The sequence below is a fragment of the Erpetoichthys calabaricus genome, chromosome 4 (assembly GCF_900747795.2).
Source record: "Erpetoichthys calabaricus chromosome 4, fErpCal1.3, whole genome shotgun sequence".
Taxonomy (NCBI): domain Eukaryota; kingdom Metazoa; phylum Chordata; class Cladistia; order Polypteriformes; family Polypteridae; genus Erpetoichthys; species Erpetoichthys calabaricus.
In genome coordinates this window covers 57167313-57190069 of record NC_041397.2, presented here as the reverse complement: position 1 = coordinate 57190069, position 22757 = coordinate 57167313, and the positions used below count along the sequence as shown (strand labels likewise).

Below are 22757 nucleotides of genomic sequence, written 5' to 3'. Positions count from 1 at the left end.
CTTGTCATGGAGCACAGTTTAAACTTTTGAAAAAGAGACAAATGTTTGTTTGCAATGTTTGAATAACGTTCCTATCTCTCTACAACCTCCTGTGTTTCTGCGCAAATCTGTGACCCAAGCATGACAATATAAAAATAACCATATAAATATATGGTTTCTACTTCGCGGATTTTCTTATTTCGCGGGTGGCTCTGGAACGCAACCCCCGCGATGGAGGAGGGATTACTGTATTCTCCTTACTACACACATAGTAAAATTTTGATGGTAATTTCCATAATAGCAATTATAGTTAAAAGCAAAGCTCTGATTAGACCTGACAGAAGCATTTAGCTATGGGAAACCAGCAAGTTATTTTTGTTTTACAGATGGGTGCTATTCTGTTTATCAAGCAGACATGTGCTCTGAGTTGATTAATAATTTTTGTCCCATGTAAAGCAACTATTTTAAGCTTCAGTATGTGAATTGTTGAATAAAGTAAATATGCCTCTGTCATACTTCTGACATTCTACTTATCTTATTATGATGGCTACTGTTATTAAGCAGGTTTTGTGTGAGTATATGGTCTTTAGTACTCCACTGATTGCACAGCCTTCTCAAAAGTGATTTAAGTGTTTCTCAAGTAAATCATATTTAAGAAGATTCATTACTCACTCAAAAACAAATTCAAAAAAGGTAGTAAAATGAAAGAAACATTTTTTGTTTCTTCTCAGGTATTGAAATGTTGTGAAGTATGGCAGATTAGGTTAGATTAACTGAAGAAAGACTCACAGTTTCACAGGTGAGACACCTAGTTTCATTGGTGAGTGTTCCCTGAAATATCTCATGCACCCAGGTAGGTTCCGGCTGGCTATTATTATTTTCACTATCCAGATTGCCATTTGGTAGTCGGCCATTCTGCTTTTCCTGCTTTTTTTCCTCTTGTAGAATGTCTGCAATGGTGTTCAGTAGGTAGTTAAGGAATTCATGAGCATCCTGTTGCATGTAATTATCAAACAGCTCTGAAATGAGATACAAATAATGACATCAAAACGTAAATAATATAAAACAGTATTGCATACAACCACATTCTTAAAGATTAAAACTTGCTATGTGGGAAGAGAAAGCTCAGGCTCATTCATCATTGTTAAATCAACCTTAGCATTAAAACATGCACTCAGGTTCTCAAACAATAATTGCTGGAAAATGCTTACTAGACACAGACAAATCCCAGCTGGCTTTCCACGCAGTAAAATATTTACCAGTTATGGTATAAAACAACCTAATTATTGCTTAAAATTACCGGAATACATACCCCATATTTCTATTTCCTGTCCCTTTGCTTTATGATGCTTTTAAAAAGTTTTCCAAATAAATTACTTATTACCAAGATAATCAATAAATCTTTGAGTGCAAAAAGTGACGTGATCAAAGAGAAAGCAGACCTGATCACACTCAACATTGCCCATAATGCACATGAGAAACTGAGATGAAATTGCATTGTGATTGGTGGAACACATTACAAGCAGTAATTAATGTTTTCCTTTCCCAACAGGTCAGGTCAGGTCAGGGAGTATGTACTGGTAACAGTGTATTGCTGTACCCACCACACAATGAAACAGCTTGGGAATCTGTTTGGCAACACCTAAGGCAGCCACCCGGTCCAGTCCCAACCAGGTGTTACATGGGCATCCCCTTGGCCTGATCTAGCCCCTCGGGTCCTCAACAATGAGTATCCTGCGAGCCGGATTACCCCCAGGGAATCACGCCACATGGCCGTAGTGCCCTAACTGACGCTCCCTCACAATGCAGGTAATGTGCCTCATTCAGGACTCCATGACACAAAGTAAAACCAGTGGTAATCAAGGATTCTCCAAAGGAGTTCAGTCTTCATCTCAGGTCAATGGATAGCATGCATGTCTCACAACCATATAGCAAGAGAAGAAGCACCAGGACTCTTAAAGACTTGAATCTTTGTCCTCTGCATAGATATCGGGAGTGCCACACACCCCTTTTCCAGTGACTCCATGACATCACCCCCCTCCCCTCCCCCCCATGCTCTCCCAATCGGTCATGAATGTCACTGCCAAGGTAAGTAAACCTCTCGACAAGGTCGACACTCTCTCCAAAGACACACTGCTGATGGCTGTGCCCAGGAGGTCATTAAAGACCTGGATCTTGGTTTTTATCCAGGACACTTGCAAGCACAGACACGCACACTCCTCGCTCAGTCTCTTGATAGCCCAGATCAGTGCCTCCATTGACTCCACTAAAAATCACAGCATTGTCAGCAAAGTCAAGATCAGTGAATCTTTCTTCACCAACAGATGCCCCACAGCCGTTGGACCCCACTCTGCACAGTACTCACAGAGCCAGTGTACAGGCTGGCCATGATATCCAGAAACCTTGAAGGGATCCTCGGAAGTTTCAGGATGTCCCACAGAGCAGCTAGATCAACTGAGTCAAATGTTTTACAAAAATCGACTAAGGCTGCAAAAAAACTCTGCCGATATTCACGTTTGTGCTCCATGAGAACCCTCAGTGCAAGGACGTGGTCGATGATAGACTTTTTAGGCTTAAAACCAGACTGCTCCGGTCGCTGGCAGGTGAGAAAGTGAACATGGATCCTGTTGAGATTGACACTGGCAAGGACCTTACCTGGCACCGACAGCAGTGTTATCCCCCTGTAGTTGCCTCAATCCAGGCAATCATCCTTCCCTTTCCAGATAGGGACAGCAAGCCCCATTTTCCAGTTAGCTGGGATGACACCAGTTTCCCAAATGGAAGCAAAGATTGCTTGCAATGCCAGGATGGCAGCCTTACCATCAGCCTGGAGAAGTTTACCCCAGACACCACAGATCCCTGCAGCCATCCTTACCCTTAGCTGGTTCACCACCTGTGCAATCTCAGTGAGATTCGGTGGTTCACAGCTAATTGGAAGATCAGCCTCAAGAACCGTGGACCCAGAAATATCCAATTGCCTAGCTGAAGGATCAGCTTTAAACAGCTGTCCAAAGTAGTCAGCACAATGGGTCAAAGCTGCAGTGTTGTTTTTCCAGCTATGCTCCTTTTTCCTCCTAAGAGTAGGACCAATTTTGAACAAAGATTTTTGAGCCAGTTAGAACCATTCTGCAACACAAACACTTAAAAAAGGACCTCCCTCACTAGTATTCTTCTAGTATGATAATTTTTTGGATGGCCTGCTCTAGGCAGATTTTGTGCATTTTGCAGTAGTCCACAGTCGGCATTTATAGGCCCTATTTTGTCCTTTAAAGAATGGCTTTCTTACTGCCACTACCCCTGTCAAACCTGAAGCACAAAGTCCCATCTTCACAGCAGAAAGTAAGACTTGCTTTGTTCGACCACTGTTGTGCTGTGAGGTGCCTATCACGCAAGGTGGTGACCCTCAGAAACTTGTCTTCTGTTTGGGTTGTGGCTTTGGATCTGCCAGGTCTCTTCCTATTAGAGTTTATTCCAGTTTCCAATTTCCTTTGGATTGTGTAGTACACCATACTCACTGATACAATTTTTTGCAGTTTCTCTAAATGAAAGACCTATACTTCTAAGAGTAATAATGCTCTGTCTCATTTTATTTGTTAATTGCCGTTTTCACAACTTCCTGTGGTATAGAGGGTGTAGTAACACAGTCTGTTCCAACTCTGCTTTAAGACACAAAGGGTTTTTAAGTATTCAGCAGAAGTTGGAACATCTGTGCAAATTGTTTGTTTCAACTTTCAAGGCTTTATTTACTTTAATTGCTGCAGATCGTCTGTAGGTTGAAACCTTTTAGTTGTTCCCTGAAGAATGCCCATTTGTAATATTCCAATATTTCCTTTTTACAGTTTTTGTTAACCTAAACTTTAAATTTAAACCTCTGGCATTTTACTGCTTACCTTTTCATCATTTTAGAACATTTATTGCATTTCAACTGATTAAATTTGAATAAAAATGGGAAAAATAGAGGCGTTTTAAAAACCTTTGACTGATAGCAAATAGAATACCAATGGTCAATTTTTTTTGTTGTTTCAGCCTTTAACTACTACTCTTTTCACTTAAACTTATAAATGCCAAATAACATAACCGATTAATCAAATTGCACCTGGTGAGAACCTGATTTAACTGAATAAGTCATGTTAATATAGCATCATTTATTATATTATATATATATATATATATATATATATATATATATATATATATATATATATAAAATTATGGATGTTTTTTATAATTTCATGCTATATTAACAAATCAGTCACCTAGTTTCATGTTTGGGACATTTCCTGTAAATTTATTTAGTCATTTCTAAATTTTAAAAGAAATTCTCACCATTTTCTTTCCTCAGTCTAGTGATAAACTTCTTTGGTGGGATAACTCCAACTTTCTTCTTTTGTGTAGCTATGCTGTGGAACAAATCTGCTAGACATGTCAGCAGATTCTCCTTCTTACGTGGCTGGCTCTTGTATGCCAGTACCTTTTCACGGAACGGACGGCAGAAATAAAGTGCTTGCAAAACAGAATTGCAGTAGCAGGTATTTCCAAACTAAAGAAATGAGAAAAAAAAACAATATTCAAAAAATATAAACGCTATTCAAACAAAATGTTATTAGCAACAGATAAAAATCCTATTTACATGTTAGCAACTAAGCCTGATATTTGAGATGTAATCTTAAAAATACAGTAAATGTGACATTTGCTTTAGAATTCTGCTTATATAAAGGACAATTCCCTTAATAGTAAAGTCTTTCATTTTGGTTACAGTTAGAACAAAAGGGTAAAAAAAAAAACACTTATTAGCATCATAACTTTAAATACTGAAGAAGCTGTATAAATTCATCTGAAATTACATCTTTTATCAATCAGTCTAAAAACATTAATATGTTTTTTGCATTCATTGATGATAAACTGTATTCTGGTCTCTAGATCTTAATTTGAATTTAAAAAACACTTAGAAACAAACACATACATCATAATAAATGATTGGTACTACAAATATACAGTGCTATTATGCCAGACAGAAGTTATTAAATAGGGAACTATACCAAAGTAAGAACATACTGCAGAACATGCTGCCTGCCCTTGTCTTCAGTCTTTCTTAAATATTTAAAAATAAACTTTAAAGAATACATACAACTAGCAATAAAATATTGAAAATGTACTTTTGGCATAGCTGTGGCAGTACACATAGCACTTTTTATTATCTGGTTATTTACATAAGTAACTAAGGGGGGAAAAAAAACCCAGCCTCAGGGGATGCACAAACCAGTGTGTTTCTTTGTGCCAGTCCCAAGCCCGGATAAATGGGGAGGGTTATGTCAGGAAGAGCATCCAGTGTAAAATTTTGCCAAATCAATATGCGGACAACAATACAAATTTCCATACCAGATCGGTTGAGCCCTGGGTTAACAACGACCGCCACTAGTACTGTTAGCCAACAGGGTGCTGGCGGAAATTGGGCTACTGTTGGCCGAAGAAGGAGAAGAAGAGGGGGAAGACGTGTCTGGAGGCAGAAGGAGAGGAGGAAAGTAAAGAGAGTGGAACTAAAGGTAGGAACTTTGAAAGTTGGCAGTATGACTGGTAAGGGGAGAGAGTTAGCAGATATGATGGAGAGAAGGAAGGTTGCTATATTGTGCGTGCAAGAGACTAAATGGAAGGGGAGTAAGGCCAGGTGGATTGGAGGTGGATTCAAATTGTTCTATCATGGTTTGGATGGGAGGAGAAATGGGGTAGGAGTTATTCTGAAGGAACAGTATGTCAAGAGTGTTTTGGAGGTGAAAAGAGTGTCAGGCAGAGTAATGATTATGAAGCTGGAAATAGGAGGTGTGATGATGAATGTTGTTAGTGCATATGCACCGCAAGTTGGGTGTGCAATGGGTGAGAAAGAAGATTTTTGGAGTGAGTTGGATGAAGTGATGAAAAGTATACCCAAGGGACAGAAAGTGGTGATTGGTGCGGATTTCAATGGGCATGTTGGTGAAGGGAACAGTGGAGACGAGGAGGTGATGGGTAGGTATGGTGTCAAGGAGAGGAATGAAGAAGGTCAGAGGATAGTGGATTTTGCCAAAACGATGGACATGGCTCTAGTGAATACGCATTTTAAGAAGAGGGAGGAACATAGGGTTACATACAAGAGTGGAGGAAGATGCACACTGGTAGATTACATCCTGTGCAGAAGAGTTGATCTGAAGGAGATTGAAGACTGCAAAGTGGTGGCAGGGGAAAGTGTAGTTAAGCAGCATAGGATGGTGGTCTGTAGGATGACGTTGGAGATCAAAAAGAGGAAGAGAATGAGGGCAGAGCCAAGGATCAAATGGTGGAAGTTGAAAAGGGAAGACTGCAAGGCTGAGTTTAGGGAGGAGTTGAGGCAGGCACTGGGTGGCAGTGAAGAGTTACCAGACAGCTGGGAAACTATGGCAGATGTAGTAAGGGTGACAGCTGGCGTGACATCTGGAAAGAGGAAGGAGGAAAAGGAAACCTGGTGGTGGAATGAGGAAATACAGGAGAGTATACAGAGGAAGAGGATGGCAAAGAAGAAGTGGGATAGTCAGAGAGATGCAGAAAGTAGACAAGAGTACAAGGAGATAAGGCGCAAGGTGAAGAGAGAGGTGGCGAAGGCTAAAGAAAAGGCGTATGATGAGTTGTATGAGAGGTTGGACACTAAGGAGGGAGAAAAGGACCTGTACCGATTGGCTAGACAGAGGGACCGAGCTGGGAAAGATGTGCAGCAGGTTAGGGTGATAAAGGATAAAGATGGAAACGTACTCACAAGACAGGACAGTATGTTGAGCAGATGGAAAGAGTACTTTGTAATGAATTATTATTGTTATTACTTTGAGAGACTGATGAATGAAGAGAACAAGAGAGAGAGAAGAGGTTGGATGATGTGGAGATAGTGAATCAGGAAGTGCAACGGATTAGCAAGGAGGAAGTAAGGACAGTTATGAAGAGGATGAAAAATGGAAAGGCCGTTGGTCCAGATGACATACAGTGCATCCAGAAAGTATTCACAGTGCATCACTTTTTCCACCTTTTGTTATGTTACAGCCTTATTCCAAAATGGATTAAATTCATTTCCTCAGAATTCTACACATAACACTCCATAATGACAACGTGAAAAAAGTTTACTTGAGGTTTTTGCAAATTTATTAAAAATAAAAAAAACTGAGAAATCACATGTAAATAAGTATTCACAGCCTTTGCTCAACAATTTGTCGATGCACCTTTGCCAGCAATTACAGCCTCAAGTCTCGTTGAATATGATGCCACAAGCTTGGCACACCTACCCTTGGCCAGTTCGCCCATTCCTCTTTGCAGCACCTCTCAAGCTCCATCAGGTTGGATGGGAAGCGTCGGTGCACAGCCATTTTAAGATCTCTCCAGAGATGTTCAATCGGATTCAAGTCTGGGCTCTGGCTGGGCCACTCAAGGACATTCACAGAGTTGTCCTGAAGCCACTCCTTTGATATCTTGGCTGTGTGCTTAGGGTCGTTGTCCTGCTGAAAGATGAACCGTCGCCCCAGTCTGAGGTCAAGAGCGCTCTGGAGCAGGTTTTCATCCAGGATGTCTCTGTACATTGCTGCAGTCTTCTTTCCCTTTATCCTGACTAGTCTCCCAGTTCCTGTCGCTGAAAAACATCCCTACAGCATGATGCTGCCACCACCATGCTTCACTGTAGGGATGGTGCCAGGTTTCCTCCAAACGTGACGCCTGGCATTCACACCAAAGAGTTCAATCTTTGTCTCATCAGACCAGAGAATTTTCTTTCTCATGGTCTGAGAGTCCTTCAGGTGCCTTTTGGCAAACTCCAGGCAGGCTGCCATGTGCCTTTTACTAAGGAGTGGCTTCCGTCTGGCCACTCTACCATACAGGCCTGATTGGTGAATTGCTGCAGAGATGGTTGTCCTTCTGGAAGGTTCTCCTCTCTTCACAGAGGACCTCTGGAGCTCTGACAGAGTGACCATCGGGTTCTTGGTCACCTCCCTGACTAAGGCCCTTCTCCCCCGATCGCTCAGTTTAGATGGCCGGCCAGCTCTAGGAAGTGTCCTGGTGGTTTTGAACTTCTTCCACTTACGGATGATGGAGGCCACTGTGCTCATTGGGAACTTCAAAGCAGCAGAAATTTTTCTGTAACCTTCCCCAGATATGTGCCTCGAGACAATCTTGTCTTGGAGGTCTACAGACAATTCCTTTGACTTCATGCTTGGTTTGTGCTCTGACATGAACCGTCAACTGTGGGACCTTATATAGACAGGTGTGTGCCTTTCCAAATCATGTCCAATCAACTGAATTTACCACAGGTGGACTCCAATTAAGCTGCAGAAACATCTCAAGGATGATCAGGGGAAACAGGATGTACCTGAGCTCAATTTTGAGCTTCACGGCAAAGGCTGTGAATACTTATGTACATGTGCTTTCTCAATTTTTTTATTTTTAATAAATTTGCAAAAACCTAAAAAGTAAACTTTTTTCACATTGTCATTATGGGGTGTTGTGTGTAGAATTCTGAGGAAAAAAATGAATTCAATCCATTTTGGAATAAGGCTGTAACATAACAAAATGTGGATGCGCTGTGAATACTTTCCGGATGCACTGTACCTATGGAAGCATGGAGGTGTTTAGGAGAGATGGCAGCGGAGTTTTTAACCAGATTGTTTAATGGAATCTTGGAAAGCGAGAGAATGCCTGAGGAGTGGAGAAGAAGTGTACTGGTGCTAATATTTAAGAATAAGGGGGATGCAGGACTGCAGTAACTTCAGGGGAATAAAATTGATGAGCCACAGCATGAAGTTATGGGAAAGAGTAGTGGAAGGTAGGTTAAGAAGTGAGGTGATGATTAGTGAGCAGCAGTATGGTTTCATGCCAAGAAAGAGCACCACAGATGCAATTGACAGGTTGACAGACGAGATTAGACAAAAGACCCCGTGGACTATGATGTTTGCTGATGACATTGTGATCTGTAGCGATAGTAGGGAGCAGGTTGTCGAGACCCTGGAGAGGTGGAGATATGCTCTAGAGAGGAGAGGAATGAAGGTCAGTAGGAACAAGACAGAATACATGTGTGTAAATGAGAAGGAGGTCTGTGGAATGGTGAGGATGCAGGGAGTAGAGTTGGCGAAGGTGGATGAGTTTAAATACTTGAGATAAACAATACAGAGTAAATGGGATTGTGGAGGAGAGGTGAAAAGAGAGTGCAGGTAGGGTGGAATGGGTGGAGAAGTGTTTCAGGAATAATTTGTGACAGACGGGTATCAGCAAGAGTGAAAGGGAAGATCTACAGGACAGTAGTGAGACCAGCTATGTTATATGGGTTGGAGACGATGGCACTGACCAGAAAGCAGGAGACAGAGCTGGAGGTAGCAGAGTTAAAGATGCTAAGATTTGCACTGGGTGTGACGAGGATGGATAGGATTAGAAATGAGTATATTAGAGGGTCAGCTCAAGTTGGATGGTTGGGAGACAAAGTCAGAGAGGCGAGATTGCGTTGGTTTGGATGTGTGCAGAGGAGAGATGCTGGTATATTGGGAGAAGGTTGCTAAGGATAGAGCTGCCAGGGAAGAGGAAGGCCTAAGTGAAGGTTTATGGAGGTGGTGAGAGAGGACATGCAGGTGATGGGTTTAACAGAGCAAAATGCAGAGGACAGAAAGATATGGAAGAAGATGATCCACCGTGGCAACCCCTAACAGAAGCAGCCGAAAGAAGAAGAAGAAGAACAACTAAGGGGGGAAAAAAAGGGGATGATATTATAACTAATCCCATTATAAATCTGTGGCAAGATACTATATTAAAATTGCTGCCCATCATGGGTTCACCAAAAGATTCAAGCAACTATAACAAGCGTATAAGGAGAAAAAACAACTTTTACCCCAATATGATCATGCAGTTAAAGATGATTTAAAATATCATTGGCTGTAGAAGCTTCCACAGTGATTCAATAATGTTCTAACCAAGGGAGTGAATATAGAAAAATTAAAAATCATATGTCATCATTGCATCTTAAGTTTCTGCTCTTTATTTTTTAGCATTTTATTGCTTACTAAAAGGAATGTGCTACTCAAATAAAATTTTCATATCTAATGCAATTAATAAATGGAGGGGAGGGAGAGATTATTCTCTATTAAGTTTTGAGAATAGGGAAATCTAAAATAAAATTCATCCAGGCTGGAAGAAGAGTCACATAAGTGATAGAAGTAAACATATCTGTGATACTAGCCTGTGCTGAAACACATTTCAGTTGAGTAGGATAAAATACACCTACCAGTGGGAGTCAACTGATTACACATTTGTCCCCTGGGGACAAATAAAATTCTATAAAGTCTGGCTCCAAGACACAATTGTTACATATCTACATCGAAAACTGCAACATCAAAATCCATCCTAAAACTGACTTAATATAATTCAGGGTTGCAGAGGGAGACCAGAGAGTATCCCAGCAATACTGGGTATAAGGCAGGAAATAGCTTTGGGCATGGCTTGGGTCCACTACAAATATGTAAACTGTGTTAGTCTATGGGAAGAGGACCACACAGCAATCATATGAAAAACAAATTGGTCTAAATTATCTTTTTCTATCTCAGGAGTCAGCATGTTCCCGCATATCAGGAAGATGCAGAATTTAGCATTTGCTTATGAATGTTGTTTACCAAGGGAAAAGGTGTACAGTTTCAGATTGTTATACAAAAGTAACTATTGACATCATAGCTGTTACTGGTTTTGTCAAATAGAAGAATGGCTGATGAGCAGCATTTTAAGGGCTACACTGTTTATATTATTTCCCGATAAATATTTTTGCACTCTAACAAAAAAAGGATAGAAAACTACCTTTGGTTATAACTCGGTTTCATACACACTTCACTAGTGCAAAATGGTAATGTAGTTAGCTTATTTCAGACATTTCAAATAATTAACATTTTTCTCCACAGTCTCCAAAAATGAGAATGACCCCCAGAATGGTTACTTATGTATGGTGGGAAGAGGTTCTGCTTGGAAGATTCTTAACTCAATTCTGGGTTTCCAATTCCTTGCTTTTCTCATTCGCCAGCTAAAAAAGGAAGTGCCACAGAAACTGTTAAAGCTGGTTTTAAGGGTGTTTATGTACTGCATCCCATTGCCACCTTGATTTCTAACACCTCACATAATCTAAGAGAAGAGGATTTATTTCTTTGTAGAAGCTGGCATTTTGATGCAGTGGCCCAACTGGCAGAAGTAGTTCCATAGGATCATGGACTCCATGTTGGTCATCTTTGCCTTTAATACATTGAATTGGTGCTGTCATTTGTCATGTTGCTTTCATAGTTATATACTTTTTAATATTTATTTTTATTGAGGCAGAGTCCTAAGAAAGGTAGACACCTCATCAGAGCCATTAATATAACTACCAAAAGGGAAGATGCCTGACATGCCTGAGCTATTTGACACAATTGTTGCTTGTCTACAGAGCCATGAACAAGTCAATTGTCAGAGCTGTGGATGATGAGTTGAAGTTGTACAGGATAGTGACCTGCATTTCTTTGGATGGTGGTCCATTTGAGTAGTAAAAAATATTATAAACACATTTTTAAATTAGCTAGCTATCCTAGCATTATCATATCAAAAAGGCAATGAATTATGAATATGTTTCACATTGTGAATTTTGTGAATACAGCTAAATTCTTACTTGCGTGTCAGATCGTATGTTACTATTCAAATATAACTCAACTTCATTTTATTTAATATTCAATCATATTCTGAGGCATAAGCTGACATTTGAATGTAACAGAATGGTTGTTTGTTTTACCCCATACTAATTTTGGCATTATGATCCAAAGAAATTATCCAATGCTACTGTATTTTGCAGATATGGTTTTGCACATCACTTCAATAAGCCTTTTTCATAACTGACTGTTTAGCTTGTTATCTTAATTAGTAAAACTTCCAGGCACACCCCTTCACAAAGTACAGTAGTTTGGGACAGTTGTTTCCATGCCGCTTCTGTTTACTGATTTACATTTGTACTTAGAGAAGACTTAAATTCTTTTCTGGTACACTAAAATTATTGTTTTGCATCTGATCCTGGTCCAGTTTACTCAAAGACCTAAGATACTTGACTGATCTTTTATGACAAGACATTCTTATTTATACACATGGAAAATGATTGTCATATTTCTGATTTGCCTTTTATAATGATGATGCCGTGTCAGCAAAACATATTTAGCTGCTTCAGCATGCATGCAGTGTCACATAATTATGCTGTGTTGTACATGGCTGCTGGCTTGATTCATAACGACTAAAACAATGAGGAGTAATTGCAGATGCAGCAAAAATGCTTTATAAGTAGTCTGTATAATTTCAAAGGAGTAAAAAGACCCCATGTACTTTAATCGTGTCTGTTAGTCCTTAATGGCTGGCTCCCCACACAAGAAGTTTAAAAAGCTGGGACCACACACTCACCTCTATTTTGCATGAGTTGCATTTTTCACATTTTGTTTTCTTTTTTTTAAACTAACTACATCCTACACCTCTTGTGATTTTCTTTAAAAGTCTTTTCTTAATCATTTGTTAAATTAATAGTTTCCCAGTAAACATTCAAACGCATTTTACAGAAATTTTAAGTTGACATGAATAGAAAACATCTTGCAAATAAAAATTATGAGGACTAAAAATCATTACAATACATTTACTAAATTCACGGACTTCATTTGTAAGACACAGATAGAATCACAATGCTTCATTTTATATAAAAGAGATGGACAAATAACATTTCATGTGTTCTGACCTCAAGGACCAAAAAGCCACTTAGCTGGGAAACAATAAAGTAATGACAGTGTTTAGCGTGTTTAAGCAGTCATGTGTGATTTTGTAAGGAAGAGTCTGGCTACATACCTCCAATAGCAGACCATAGCCACAGGACCTTGTGGCTAGATATGTGAAGTGGAGAGTCTTGGGTCTTGAGTCAGGGTGATGTGCACGTGTAAAGGCAGCCATAGTTGCTGACATTTATAATAAAAATAAATATACCTAAAGTTCACTAAAAAAGCCTAATATCAAATTAACATGCGTTAATTTCTCAAACAATCAAACACTGCTTAAATGTAAGTATACATGCACTTACAGGTTTTAACCATTTGTAGTCATCAATTGCACTACTGCTTTTCTGCTGTTTAAAAATACATCTCTGTAATATATATATATATATATATATATATATATATATATATATATAAAATCCAACATTCGTCTGTCTGTCTGTTTTTCATGAGAGAAGTACTTAATGGATTTAGATCGGGCTTTTTTCTATAATTTGCTTGAACATTCCAGTTGATGGGCGGCACGGTGGCGCAGTGGGTAGCGCTGCTGCCTCGCAGTTGGGAGATCTGGGGACCTGGGTTCGCTTCCCGGGTCCTCCCTGCGTGGAGTTTGCATGTTCTCCCCGTGTCTGCGTGGGTTTCCTCCGGGCGCTCCGGTTTCCTCCCACAGTCCAAAGACATGCAGGTTAGGTGGATTGGCGATACTAAATTGGCCCTAGTGTGTGCTTGGTGTGTGGGTGTGTTTGTGTGTGTCCTGCGGTGGGTTGGCACCCTGCCCAGGATTGTTTCCTGCCTTGTGCCCTGTGTTGGCTGGGATTGGCTCCAGCAGACCCCCGTGACCCTGTGTTCTGATTCAGCGGGTTGGAAAATGGATGGATGGATTCCAGTTGATTTTGCAACCTCTCTCATCACGCTACATATCATAGTTCAGTTGTGGTACCAATTTATTTTTGCGAATCCAAGAGAGAAGCAGCGGGCCGAGGGCTGGGGCCCTCCTCACTCATGCGCCAGCCTTGGGGCGTATCTTACATCCGCTTAGCTAGCAAACGAGAGAACTACTTAATGGACTTAGCTTGAACATTCTGGTTGATTTTGCGATATCTCTCATTGCGCTAAGAATCATAGTTCGCTTGCAGGAGCAATTTATTCATGCTATTCCGAGACAGAGGCTGCGGGCCGAGGGAAGGGGGAAGTGTGACGTCAGGAGTGGGGAGCCACGCAAGGCCCTCCTCACTGTCCTGTTTCACTACTACACGGGTGAAGTCACGGAGGACGGCTAGTTTACTATATTTATAGAGGTGATTTTTTTCATTTCTTCGGTGTATCAGTTAGACAGTTTTAGTTCCTGAGGTGTAATTATAAATATGCATTGCCATTTTAGTTATGTAGTACTTGTTTCTTACCAACATTTATGTGGTTGACACACAGCAACAAATAATAAACACAGTACAAATCTTTTAAAAACCTGCAAATATATTAAATGTTCATAAGGTGTCTATCAAGAAGACAAGAGACTAACATTCTTAACAGGTTTACGAGTAAAAGATAGATTTTGCCAATAAGCTAACAAGCCAGCCTATTGTTTACTAAGCAGCAATTTCAACTTTCTCTTTATCTTTTCTTTTCTCAATTATAAATGTAAACTGCTACACTTAAAACAAACTTGCCGTCCAAGCTCAAAAATGTCTGTTTTAATTTAAAAGATAAAATAAAAAGGTCTGAATTCATTAAAGTAGCTTTTCTTGTCATTTGTCTGATTGCACAGTACAACTTCTCTGATTACTTTTTCTCAGTATATTACTACACTATGTTCAAGAGCAAAAGCTGACATTCAATTGAAAAAGAAATTTTTTTTGTTTTAACTGCACTGATTTTAGGATTGGGGTACTCCAACTGTGCTCTGCAAAGCTGCCATATTTTAATGATCTACTGTGCATTTCCCAAAATGATGAATCTTAGTTATTAACACTAACACAACTTTACACCACACATACTTAAGTATGAGCTTTTCTTGAATGTGATTTCCCAAAACTCTTCTTAAGCAACCACGTTATGAGTGAGCATAAAGTACTACTTAGTAAACTCTGTCCCTGAAGTCGCCTACAACAAAATATCACAAGTCGACTGAAAAGCAGTCAATTGGAAATACTTTTATTATAAGTGAAGCTTTAATTCTCCTGTGAAATCTTTCTATTATATTAAAAAAGTTTTCCGCTGTGTCTGCGATATTCAGCCTTGACCACTCCTCTCCACACCGCTCACCCAATTTTTACTCCTACTGTGCACATTCTTCATCTGTACCAACCCATGATAGTCTCAGTGCTAACTCACCCTTCAATGCAGTTGGTTATAAATAGCAAGGCAGAAAAGCAAATTATCTATTCAATAATGTTGAATTTTAGATTGCGATAGAAAAAGAGTGTCAAGAGCGGATAATGAACATTGAATAAAAAAAAATGAACAAAAAAGTGCTGCATATAATAAAAATCAAGAACAAAAACAATTGTCCAATAAACAAAAGAGAGAAAAATATCCTGAACAATATACAAATAGGAATGCGAAAAAGCAACTATTATAGAATGTAAGTTAGAGGATAAAGTAATTCATAATATTACTTTTGACGGGGTGTTAATGTAATTTTTTTATTTGCTTTTTATTACGTTTTATAATATTTTACTTTTTTACTTCTACTTTTATTTTTTAGCTATTAATTTTTACTATGTTTTATTATTCATTGGTATTTAAAATAGACAGTTGTAGTGAAATACTTAAGTAACTGATTTTCCATCTATAATAACTAAGCACCAAACCATCTTCCTCCCAAGCCCCACTCTTCTAAACACCATCTCTTTAAATACAATCGCTTTGTCTAACAGAGGAGCGCCCCAATGCCCTTTGAGCACCACCCGCCTCCAGGGGCTGGCAAGCAAAGAGAGTAATATGAGGTAACCATAAGATAATAGGACAAACTATAAATATAAGCACAAAATAGAACTTGTATTTTTTCTGAAACCGAACGCAGAAAAATGATAGACAAGCCATATAATGCAATCACTATTCACACACACACACAAAAAAAAAGCTTTTTACATAGCAGGAGAGAGTCTTCATTTACGAAGGAATAAATAGTGAGATTATACAAGGACACCCAGGTGGTCCCTGCATAGAGTTTGCCTGCTTTCTCTACCTAAGCCTTCCCTAGATGCTCCCATGAATTGAGTTGTTAAATTAGCCCTGTTCAGTGTGTGTGTGTACCCTGCAATATACTGCCACCTGCCCAGGTGTTGTTCCTTCCTTGTGCCCAATGTTTGCTGGGATGGGCCTCAGCGTCCCAGTGACCCTGTCCAGTATAAGCTGGTTAAGAAGCTGAGTGAAGAAATGGATAACAAATGTACATTGAAGACAATAAGCCTGCAAGTCACAACCTATTGGAAATCTGATGGAAAATTACCCATGCATCCTTAAATGAAGTAAATAAATTCCATTATGTATTAACAATTTGCACAGTCGTTCACACAGCAGATGGTGTGTTTATTTCTCAAATATGAAGTAACTTAAGTAACTGAGGCTAGGGATCTGCTCTGGCAATCGGAAGGTTGCCGGTTCAAATTCCATAAATGCCAATAGGGACTCTGCTCTGTTGGACCCTTGAGCAAGGCCCTTAACCTGCAATTGCTGAGTGCTTTGAGTAGTGAGAAAAGCGCTATATAAATACAAATAATTATTAAGAATAATACAATTACATTACTCATGATGCTTTTCGGAAATGCACCCCTATTTTCGCGCTTTGCTTCCATGATCAGCCTTTTCATAATTTTGAATAGTTAGCTTATTTTCATTAGTAAAACTTACAGCCAGACTCCTTCGCAACATCGTTTTTTTCCTGTTCCACTCCTGCGTACAGTGATCCCTCGCTATATCATGCTTCGACTTTCGCGGCTTCACTCTATCGTGATTTTTTCTCATACACGCTTACGTCACTACGCATGCGCTTTCTGAGAACTTTTATCTAAGCCCCACGATGGCTCCTAAACGTGCTGCTTTTTCTGACAATGAAACTACGCGCTGGAGGAAGACGCTTACCATCCAGGAGAAGGTGAAACTCTTGGATATGATCAAAGATGGCAATACCCTACAAAAGCCTCCTCACGCATATGAAAAGACAGCGCCACCAACTGCCTATCAAGATGTTCTTCAGCCGCGCACCCAGACACCCACTGCCTACTCCTAGTACTCCTTCAGCGGAAGAAGACAACGACGCACCTGCTGAAGATACTGCACCACCTTGTCACGCTTGGGTCACAGATTTGCACAGAGACACAGGAGGTTGTAGAAAAAAAAAAAAACTTTATTCAAAGCACTGCAAACAAACATTTGTCTCTTTTCAAAAGTTTAAACGTGCTCCATGACAAGTCAGAGATGACAGTTCCGCCAGGAGCAGAGAATGTCTGACAGAGAGGGAGAGAGAGAGAAACAAAACAACCAATTCCAAAGCTAAGAGGCGCTGCACAATAATTTTAAGTAAACGGAGTACCGCATGAGAGGTTTATCGTGCGTTATAGCGCAAGTAAGAAGGGTAAGAAGCAATGTGAAGGTAGACTGTCAGCTGTTTCAGGGGTTTTCCCAGGGGCGTCTGTGTCCTCTGAGGGTGCGATCAGATGCTCCAGCTTACAACCTGAAGACTCTCCTACTGAGCTCGTGCCTTCATAGGTTAGTGGTTGTGTGTAAGAACTGTGTGTGTGTGTAATTAAATGTACAGTACAACAATAATAATATATTTGTAACGTCTAATATGTCTTATTTTCTCTTATTTTGTCTAATATATTGGGTAATACGAGTGTAATGATGAATAAAGGGTGTTATTTCATGTCTAGAGGGCTCTAATAATGTTAAAAAACATATTTAGAAGGTCATAAACAGGTTTTCTATACTCTAACTGCGAAAATATTCGATTTATAAATAAAGAATCCTACTTCGCGAAAATTCATTTATCGCGGTAGAGTCTGGAACGGATTAACCATGATAAACGAGGGTTCACTGTACTGTGATCTACAAGTGTATTCAGAGTAGTTTTTCTAAACATTTTCCTGTGCTCTAAATGTATCACTTTGCATCTGATTCTGTTCCATTCACTCTTAAACTTGAGATCCCTGTCTGTTGTTTAATTCCAAGAACTTCTCCTTAAAAAATGGAAAATAACTGTCATAATTCTGATTTTCTTTTTATTACAATGCTTTAAAATTTCAAAGAGCTGTATCACACAACATTTCTTGCCCCACAACTGATCTCAGTGTTAGGTGGCTGCTCGTTTGACACACAATGCCTAAAACAACAAGGAATAATTAAAAATATTCAAAGTAGACAGATCTATTAAATACTGAAAATGGTATAACTGTTATATTAAATAACTTTTTTTCCCTAGTAAAATGGTACTGTTACTTAACTGTTATCTCATTTAGGTCTATCACGGTCAATAAAACTACAGAACTAGCAGGACACACTATCTCTGGTTACATGCTACAGAATATGCAAATGTAAAAATATCTTCCAAAAAAATAATGAGCAAGACAAACCCTAACTAGAACAGAATATCCTGAAAGGCAGTAAAACAGACAGTACATAATGAGCAAGTATCAACACAGATGGTGATTATCTTCCCAGTGAAGTTGCCAAAAAGATTATAAAAAATAAACTCAAAGCAGAAAAAGGGAACATAATTAAGACAATTACTTAAGAATCTACTGAAAAAGCTGATAATAAGAAAGCAAACTTCAAAATATTATTGTAACAACAGCCTCTAGGTCAAACCACCCCTACTCCAATAAATACATTACTTTCTAAATGTTTTATGTGGAGGGAAAAAAAAGTAATTCACCACTGAAATAATAAATAACTGCAGGTTACAGAAATTGGAATAAACAAGCTCAGTAAAAAAGTATGAAGTCAAAAACAAGTTAGCTAAAAAAGCATCTATACAAAAAAAAGTGATTAAAACATTTTTAGTACTTATAATAAATGTCATAAAAATTGTAACATGATGCTAATATGTGATCAATGCACGTTTAATGTACTATAGTATTTGAATGCATTTTTTTATATACACTATCTTTTTAACTTACTAATTTTTAACAGATTTCCTCTACACCTCCCATTTAAATATTTCTTATGCATAATAATATCAGACAACCTATTTAACTTTTTAAAACAAACAAACAAAAACATTATTATTTTAATGGGCCTGCACCCTCATTTTATTGGTTAGTTTAACATCCATTTTTTGTGTTCACCCACAGTTGTCAAATGCTCTTATTTGGTCAATGTCATGACATGCGAGAAGGATGGCAACTTTATTCTAACCCCAGGTCACAAGGGTTACCCAATTCCTCATCTTACATGAATTAAATGTAAAAAATTCAATTTAGGTGGACACTAAATGGAAACAAAAAAGGCAGCAATCTTTGGTTCTTCTGTGGTCCAAGAAGTGAGATGATCCTCCTATATATTTACTCTGTCTCACTTACTGTGTGTATTGTGTGACACAAACATCTTATCTATCATACACCGCCTGTGCACATGTAAAATCCAGTTTGCAGTACTTAACGGGCAATATAAAGGACATTCCGCAGTGGCAATTGTCTGGTACACTCAGTGCCTAAACAATAAATTAAGTAAACTCTTATATTGTTAACTTTTGTGTATATGGAAAAAGTTTGTGTATGCCCTGTCAAGTGTTAATTTAACACCATGGAATTTTTTGGAGGAATATATCCCACGAAATTTTACTAGATACATACCTACCTAGCTATCGATAGTACTGTTGACAGACCAAAGTGTAGTAGTCAGAATTGACTATTCTGCATTATAAATTTGAGAGCTGTTAGCTTTCTTCACTTACTGTTTCATGGAAACATTCTATCCTTTGTATGAATTTATTTGGGAAATTCTGAAATAAGACTGTGAATGTGTTTTAGTTAAAGCATAGAAATACTGACATGTACATGAGAATTGCACTTGAGCAACTTCTTTAGAGGAGTTGGAATTTGAAGAAAGCTATTGAAAAGAGCCATGGCCACTAAAAACTAAACACAGTTTCAAATATTCAGACACATTCCAGACTTAAACCATTTAAAAACAGTACAACATGATGGTTTGAATATAGAAATGTTGTGATATGTACCCAAGAAGAGGCAAAAAAGAGAAAGAAAGTTGGTAACAGTAAAAATGCATTTATTGATGCACCCCCAGGGTTGATGCATGAATGTCCTCATCTAGCACATATAGTTGATAACATTTTTACCCCAGTGAGGTTGTGCCTTAAAGGTCAATCTGGCCTTTGTGAAACAGATGACAACCTGCAAAAGGCTAGTACATGTTATATATTTTGATTAAATATAGTGTCAGTTTAAAATATAACCAGGTGGCAGAATATCTGTGTTATACTTACATTGACTAATCCAAAATAGTGTTCATTGACTGGGAATTGTTCCGGACCAATCTCTTTTTCCAAAGCAGAGGCATTGGCGCCCTAAAGAAAAACAGAAAAGGAAGAGAGGTATGTGGTTTATTCTGTATACAATTTAATAACTCTATAAGAAAAGACATATTTAAAATTTCAAAATTTTACTGATATGTTTCCAAGTGTAATAAGACAGTGTGGCATACTTAAAAGAAGCCATTAATCTTGGACTGTGAGAAAAGAAATAAGCAGCGATATTTTTTTTTCATCGTGGTACACTGCAGACCTATAGCGCGTCTTTATTTCAGATGGGGTTGTATGGATTGATTCTGAATGTGACTGCGAGAATGAAAAGTGAATTAAAAAAAAAAAAAAAAAAGCTAACCTTTACCAGTATCATAAGTTACACCGGCTGTTACAGACTGAAATCAAATTTATGTTGTTATTCTAAAATTGTAAGAATAAGAGCAGTTCATTTCTCGAAGTGGAGCCGTGCGGGATCGAACTCGCCACCCTCTGTTTCCCAGTCAGGAACTGATACCATTACGCCACCGCGGCGGTTGTAGTAAGTATGTGAATGTGGCATGCTAACGCGGCTTTTTTAAAAAGCGCACGTGTTCTCTTATTTGTACCTTTTGTGAAAGTGTTTTTGATATATGGGCTTCAGGCTTCATACGTTATATAGTTTATGCCTACATTTTGTCATTTACTATTAGAATATGAAAAACGTTTCTGTTTTAAAAATGTGTTTGCACAGACTACTGAACGGAACAGAACACACATGAAATGCGTGTATTCCAAATAACACTATATTATTTCCACTATAAAACTCCACTTCAATCCCACATAATCAAATCAAGGCAAGCCATGTGCTAGGAGAAATTCGTTCTAAGTCGGTGGGGGGATGGAATAGCTGGCTGCTAGTGGCTTTTGTTTATCAGCACATTTAGATGACAAAGGACTCTGGCGGAGAGGTGCAAACGGATCTAAGACGCGATTTAAGGTGGAACGGATTTACGAGTTTTTTCGTAGGCTCTGGTAATTCTAGTGTTAATGGGCATTACTTCAGACGAATTAAAAAAATGTTTTGATCAATGGAACAAACGGTTAGATAAGTGTACTTCCGCCAATGGAGAGTACTTTGAAGGAGACTAATTGTAGTTTGTACAGAAAATTAAACACGTTTTAAAAATATTTCCGGTTATTTTTGGGTCCCCCCTCGTACAGTGCATCTGGAAAGTATTCACAGTGTATCACTTTTTTCATATTTTGTTATGTTACAGCCTTATTCCAAAATGGATTAAATTCATTTTTTCCTCAGAATTCTACACACAACACCCCATAATGACAAAGAGAAAAAAAAGTTTGAGGTGTGAAAATTTACTAAAAATAAAAAAATTGAGAAAGCACATGTACATAAGTAGTCACAGCCTTTGCTCAATACTTTGTCGATGCACCTTTGGCAGCAATTACAGCCTCAAGTCTTTTTGAATATGATGCCACAAGCTTGGCACACCTATCCTTGGCCAGTTTCGCCCATTCCTCTTTGCAGCACTTCTCAAGCTCCATCAGGTTGGATGGGAAGTGTCGGTGCACAGCCATTTTAAGATCTCTCCAGAGATGTTCAATTGGATTCAAGTCTGGGCTCTTGCTGGGCCACTCAAGGACATTCACAGAGTTGTCCTGAAGCCACTCCTTTGATATCTTGGCTGTGTGCTTAGGGTTGTTGTCCTGCTGAAAGATGAACCGTCGCCCCAGTCTGAGGTCAAGAGCGCTCTGGAGCAGGTTTTCATCCAGGACGTCTCTGTACATTGCTGTAGTCATCTTTCCCTTTATCCTGACTAGTCTCCCAGTCCCTGCCGCTGAAAAACATCCCCACAGCATGATGCTGCCACCATCATGCTTCACTGTAGGGATGGTATTGGCCTGGTGATGAGCGGTGCCTGGTTTACTCCAAACGTGATGCCTGGCATTCAGATCAAAGAGTTCAATCTTTGTTTCATCAGACCAGAGAATTTTCTTTCTCATGGTCTGAAAGTCCTTCAGGTGCCTTTGGCAAACTCCAGGGGGGCTGCCATGTGCCTTTTACTAAGGAGTGGCTTCCGTCAGACCACTCTACCATACAGGCCTGATTGGTGGATTGCTGCAGAGATGGTTGTCCTTCTGGAAGGTTCTCCTCTCTCCACAGAGGACCTCTGGAGCTCTGACAGAATGACCATCGGGTTCTTGGTCACCTCCCTGACTAAGGCCCTTCGCCCCCGATCGCTCAGTTTAGATGGCCAGCTAGCTCTAGGAAGAGTCCTGGTGGTTTCGAACTTCTTCCACTTACGGATGATGGAGGCCACTATGCTCATTGGGACCTTCAAAGCAGTAGAAATTTTTCTTAACTTCCCCAGATTTGTGCCTCGAGACAATCCTGTCTAGGAGGTCTACAGACAATTCCTTTGACTTCATGCTTGGTTTGTGCTCTGACATGAACTGTCAACTGTAGGACCTTATATAGACAGGTGTGTGCCTTTCCAAATCATGTCCAATCAACTGAA

General features: G+C 39.2%; 2 protein-coding genes across 3 annotated transcripts in view; one reads left to right on the top strand and one right to left on the bottom strand.

Annotated features, from left to right (window-relative positions):
- cdk8 (cyclin-dependent kinase 8) overlaps positions 1–22757 on the top strand; it is a 1217851-nt gene that overhangs the window by 864708 nt on the left and 330386 nt on the right. The gene's annotated exons all lie outside the window — the stretch shown is intronic.
- usp12a (ubiquitin specific peptidase 12a) overlaps positions 1–22757 on the bottom strand; it is a 150744-nt gene that overhangs the window by 36992 nt on the left and 90995 nt on the right. For both annotated transcript variants that reach the window (XM_051926392.1, XM_028799503.2), the window contains 3 exons: positions 20203–20283; positions 4306–4519; positions 769–998 (listed from right to left, as the gene is read on the bottom strand). In XM_051926392.1, the coding sequence (XP_051782352.1) occupies positions 769–998; positions 4306–4519; positions 20203–20283 (525 nt within the window). The remainder of the gene's footprint in view (positions 1–768; positions 999–4305; positions 4520–20202; positions 20284–22757) is intronic.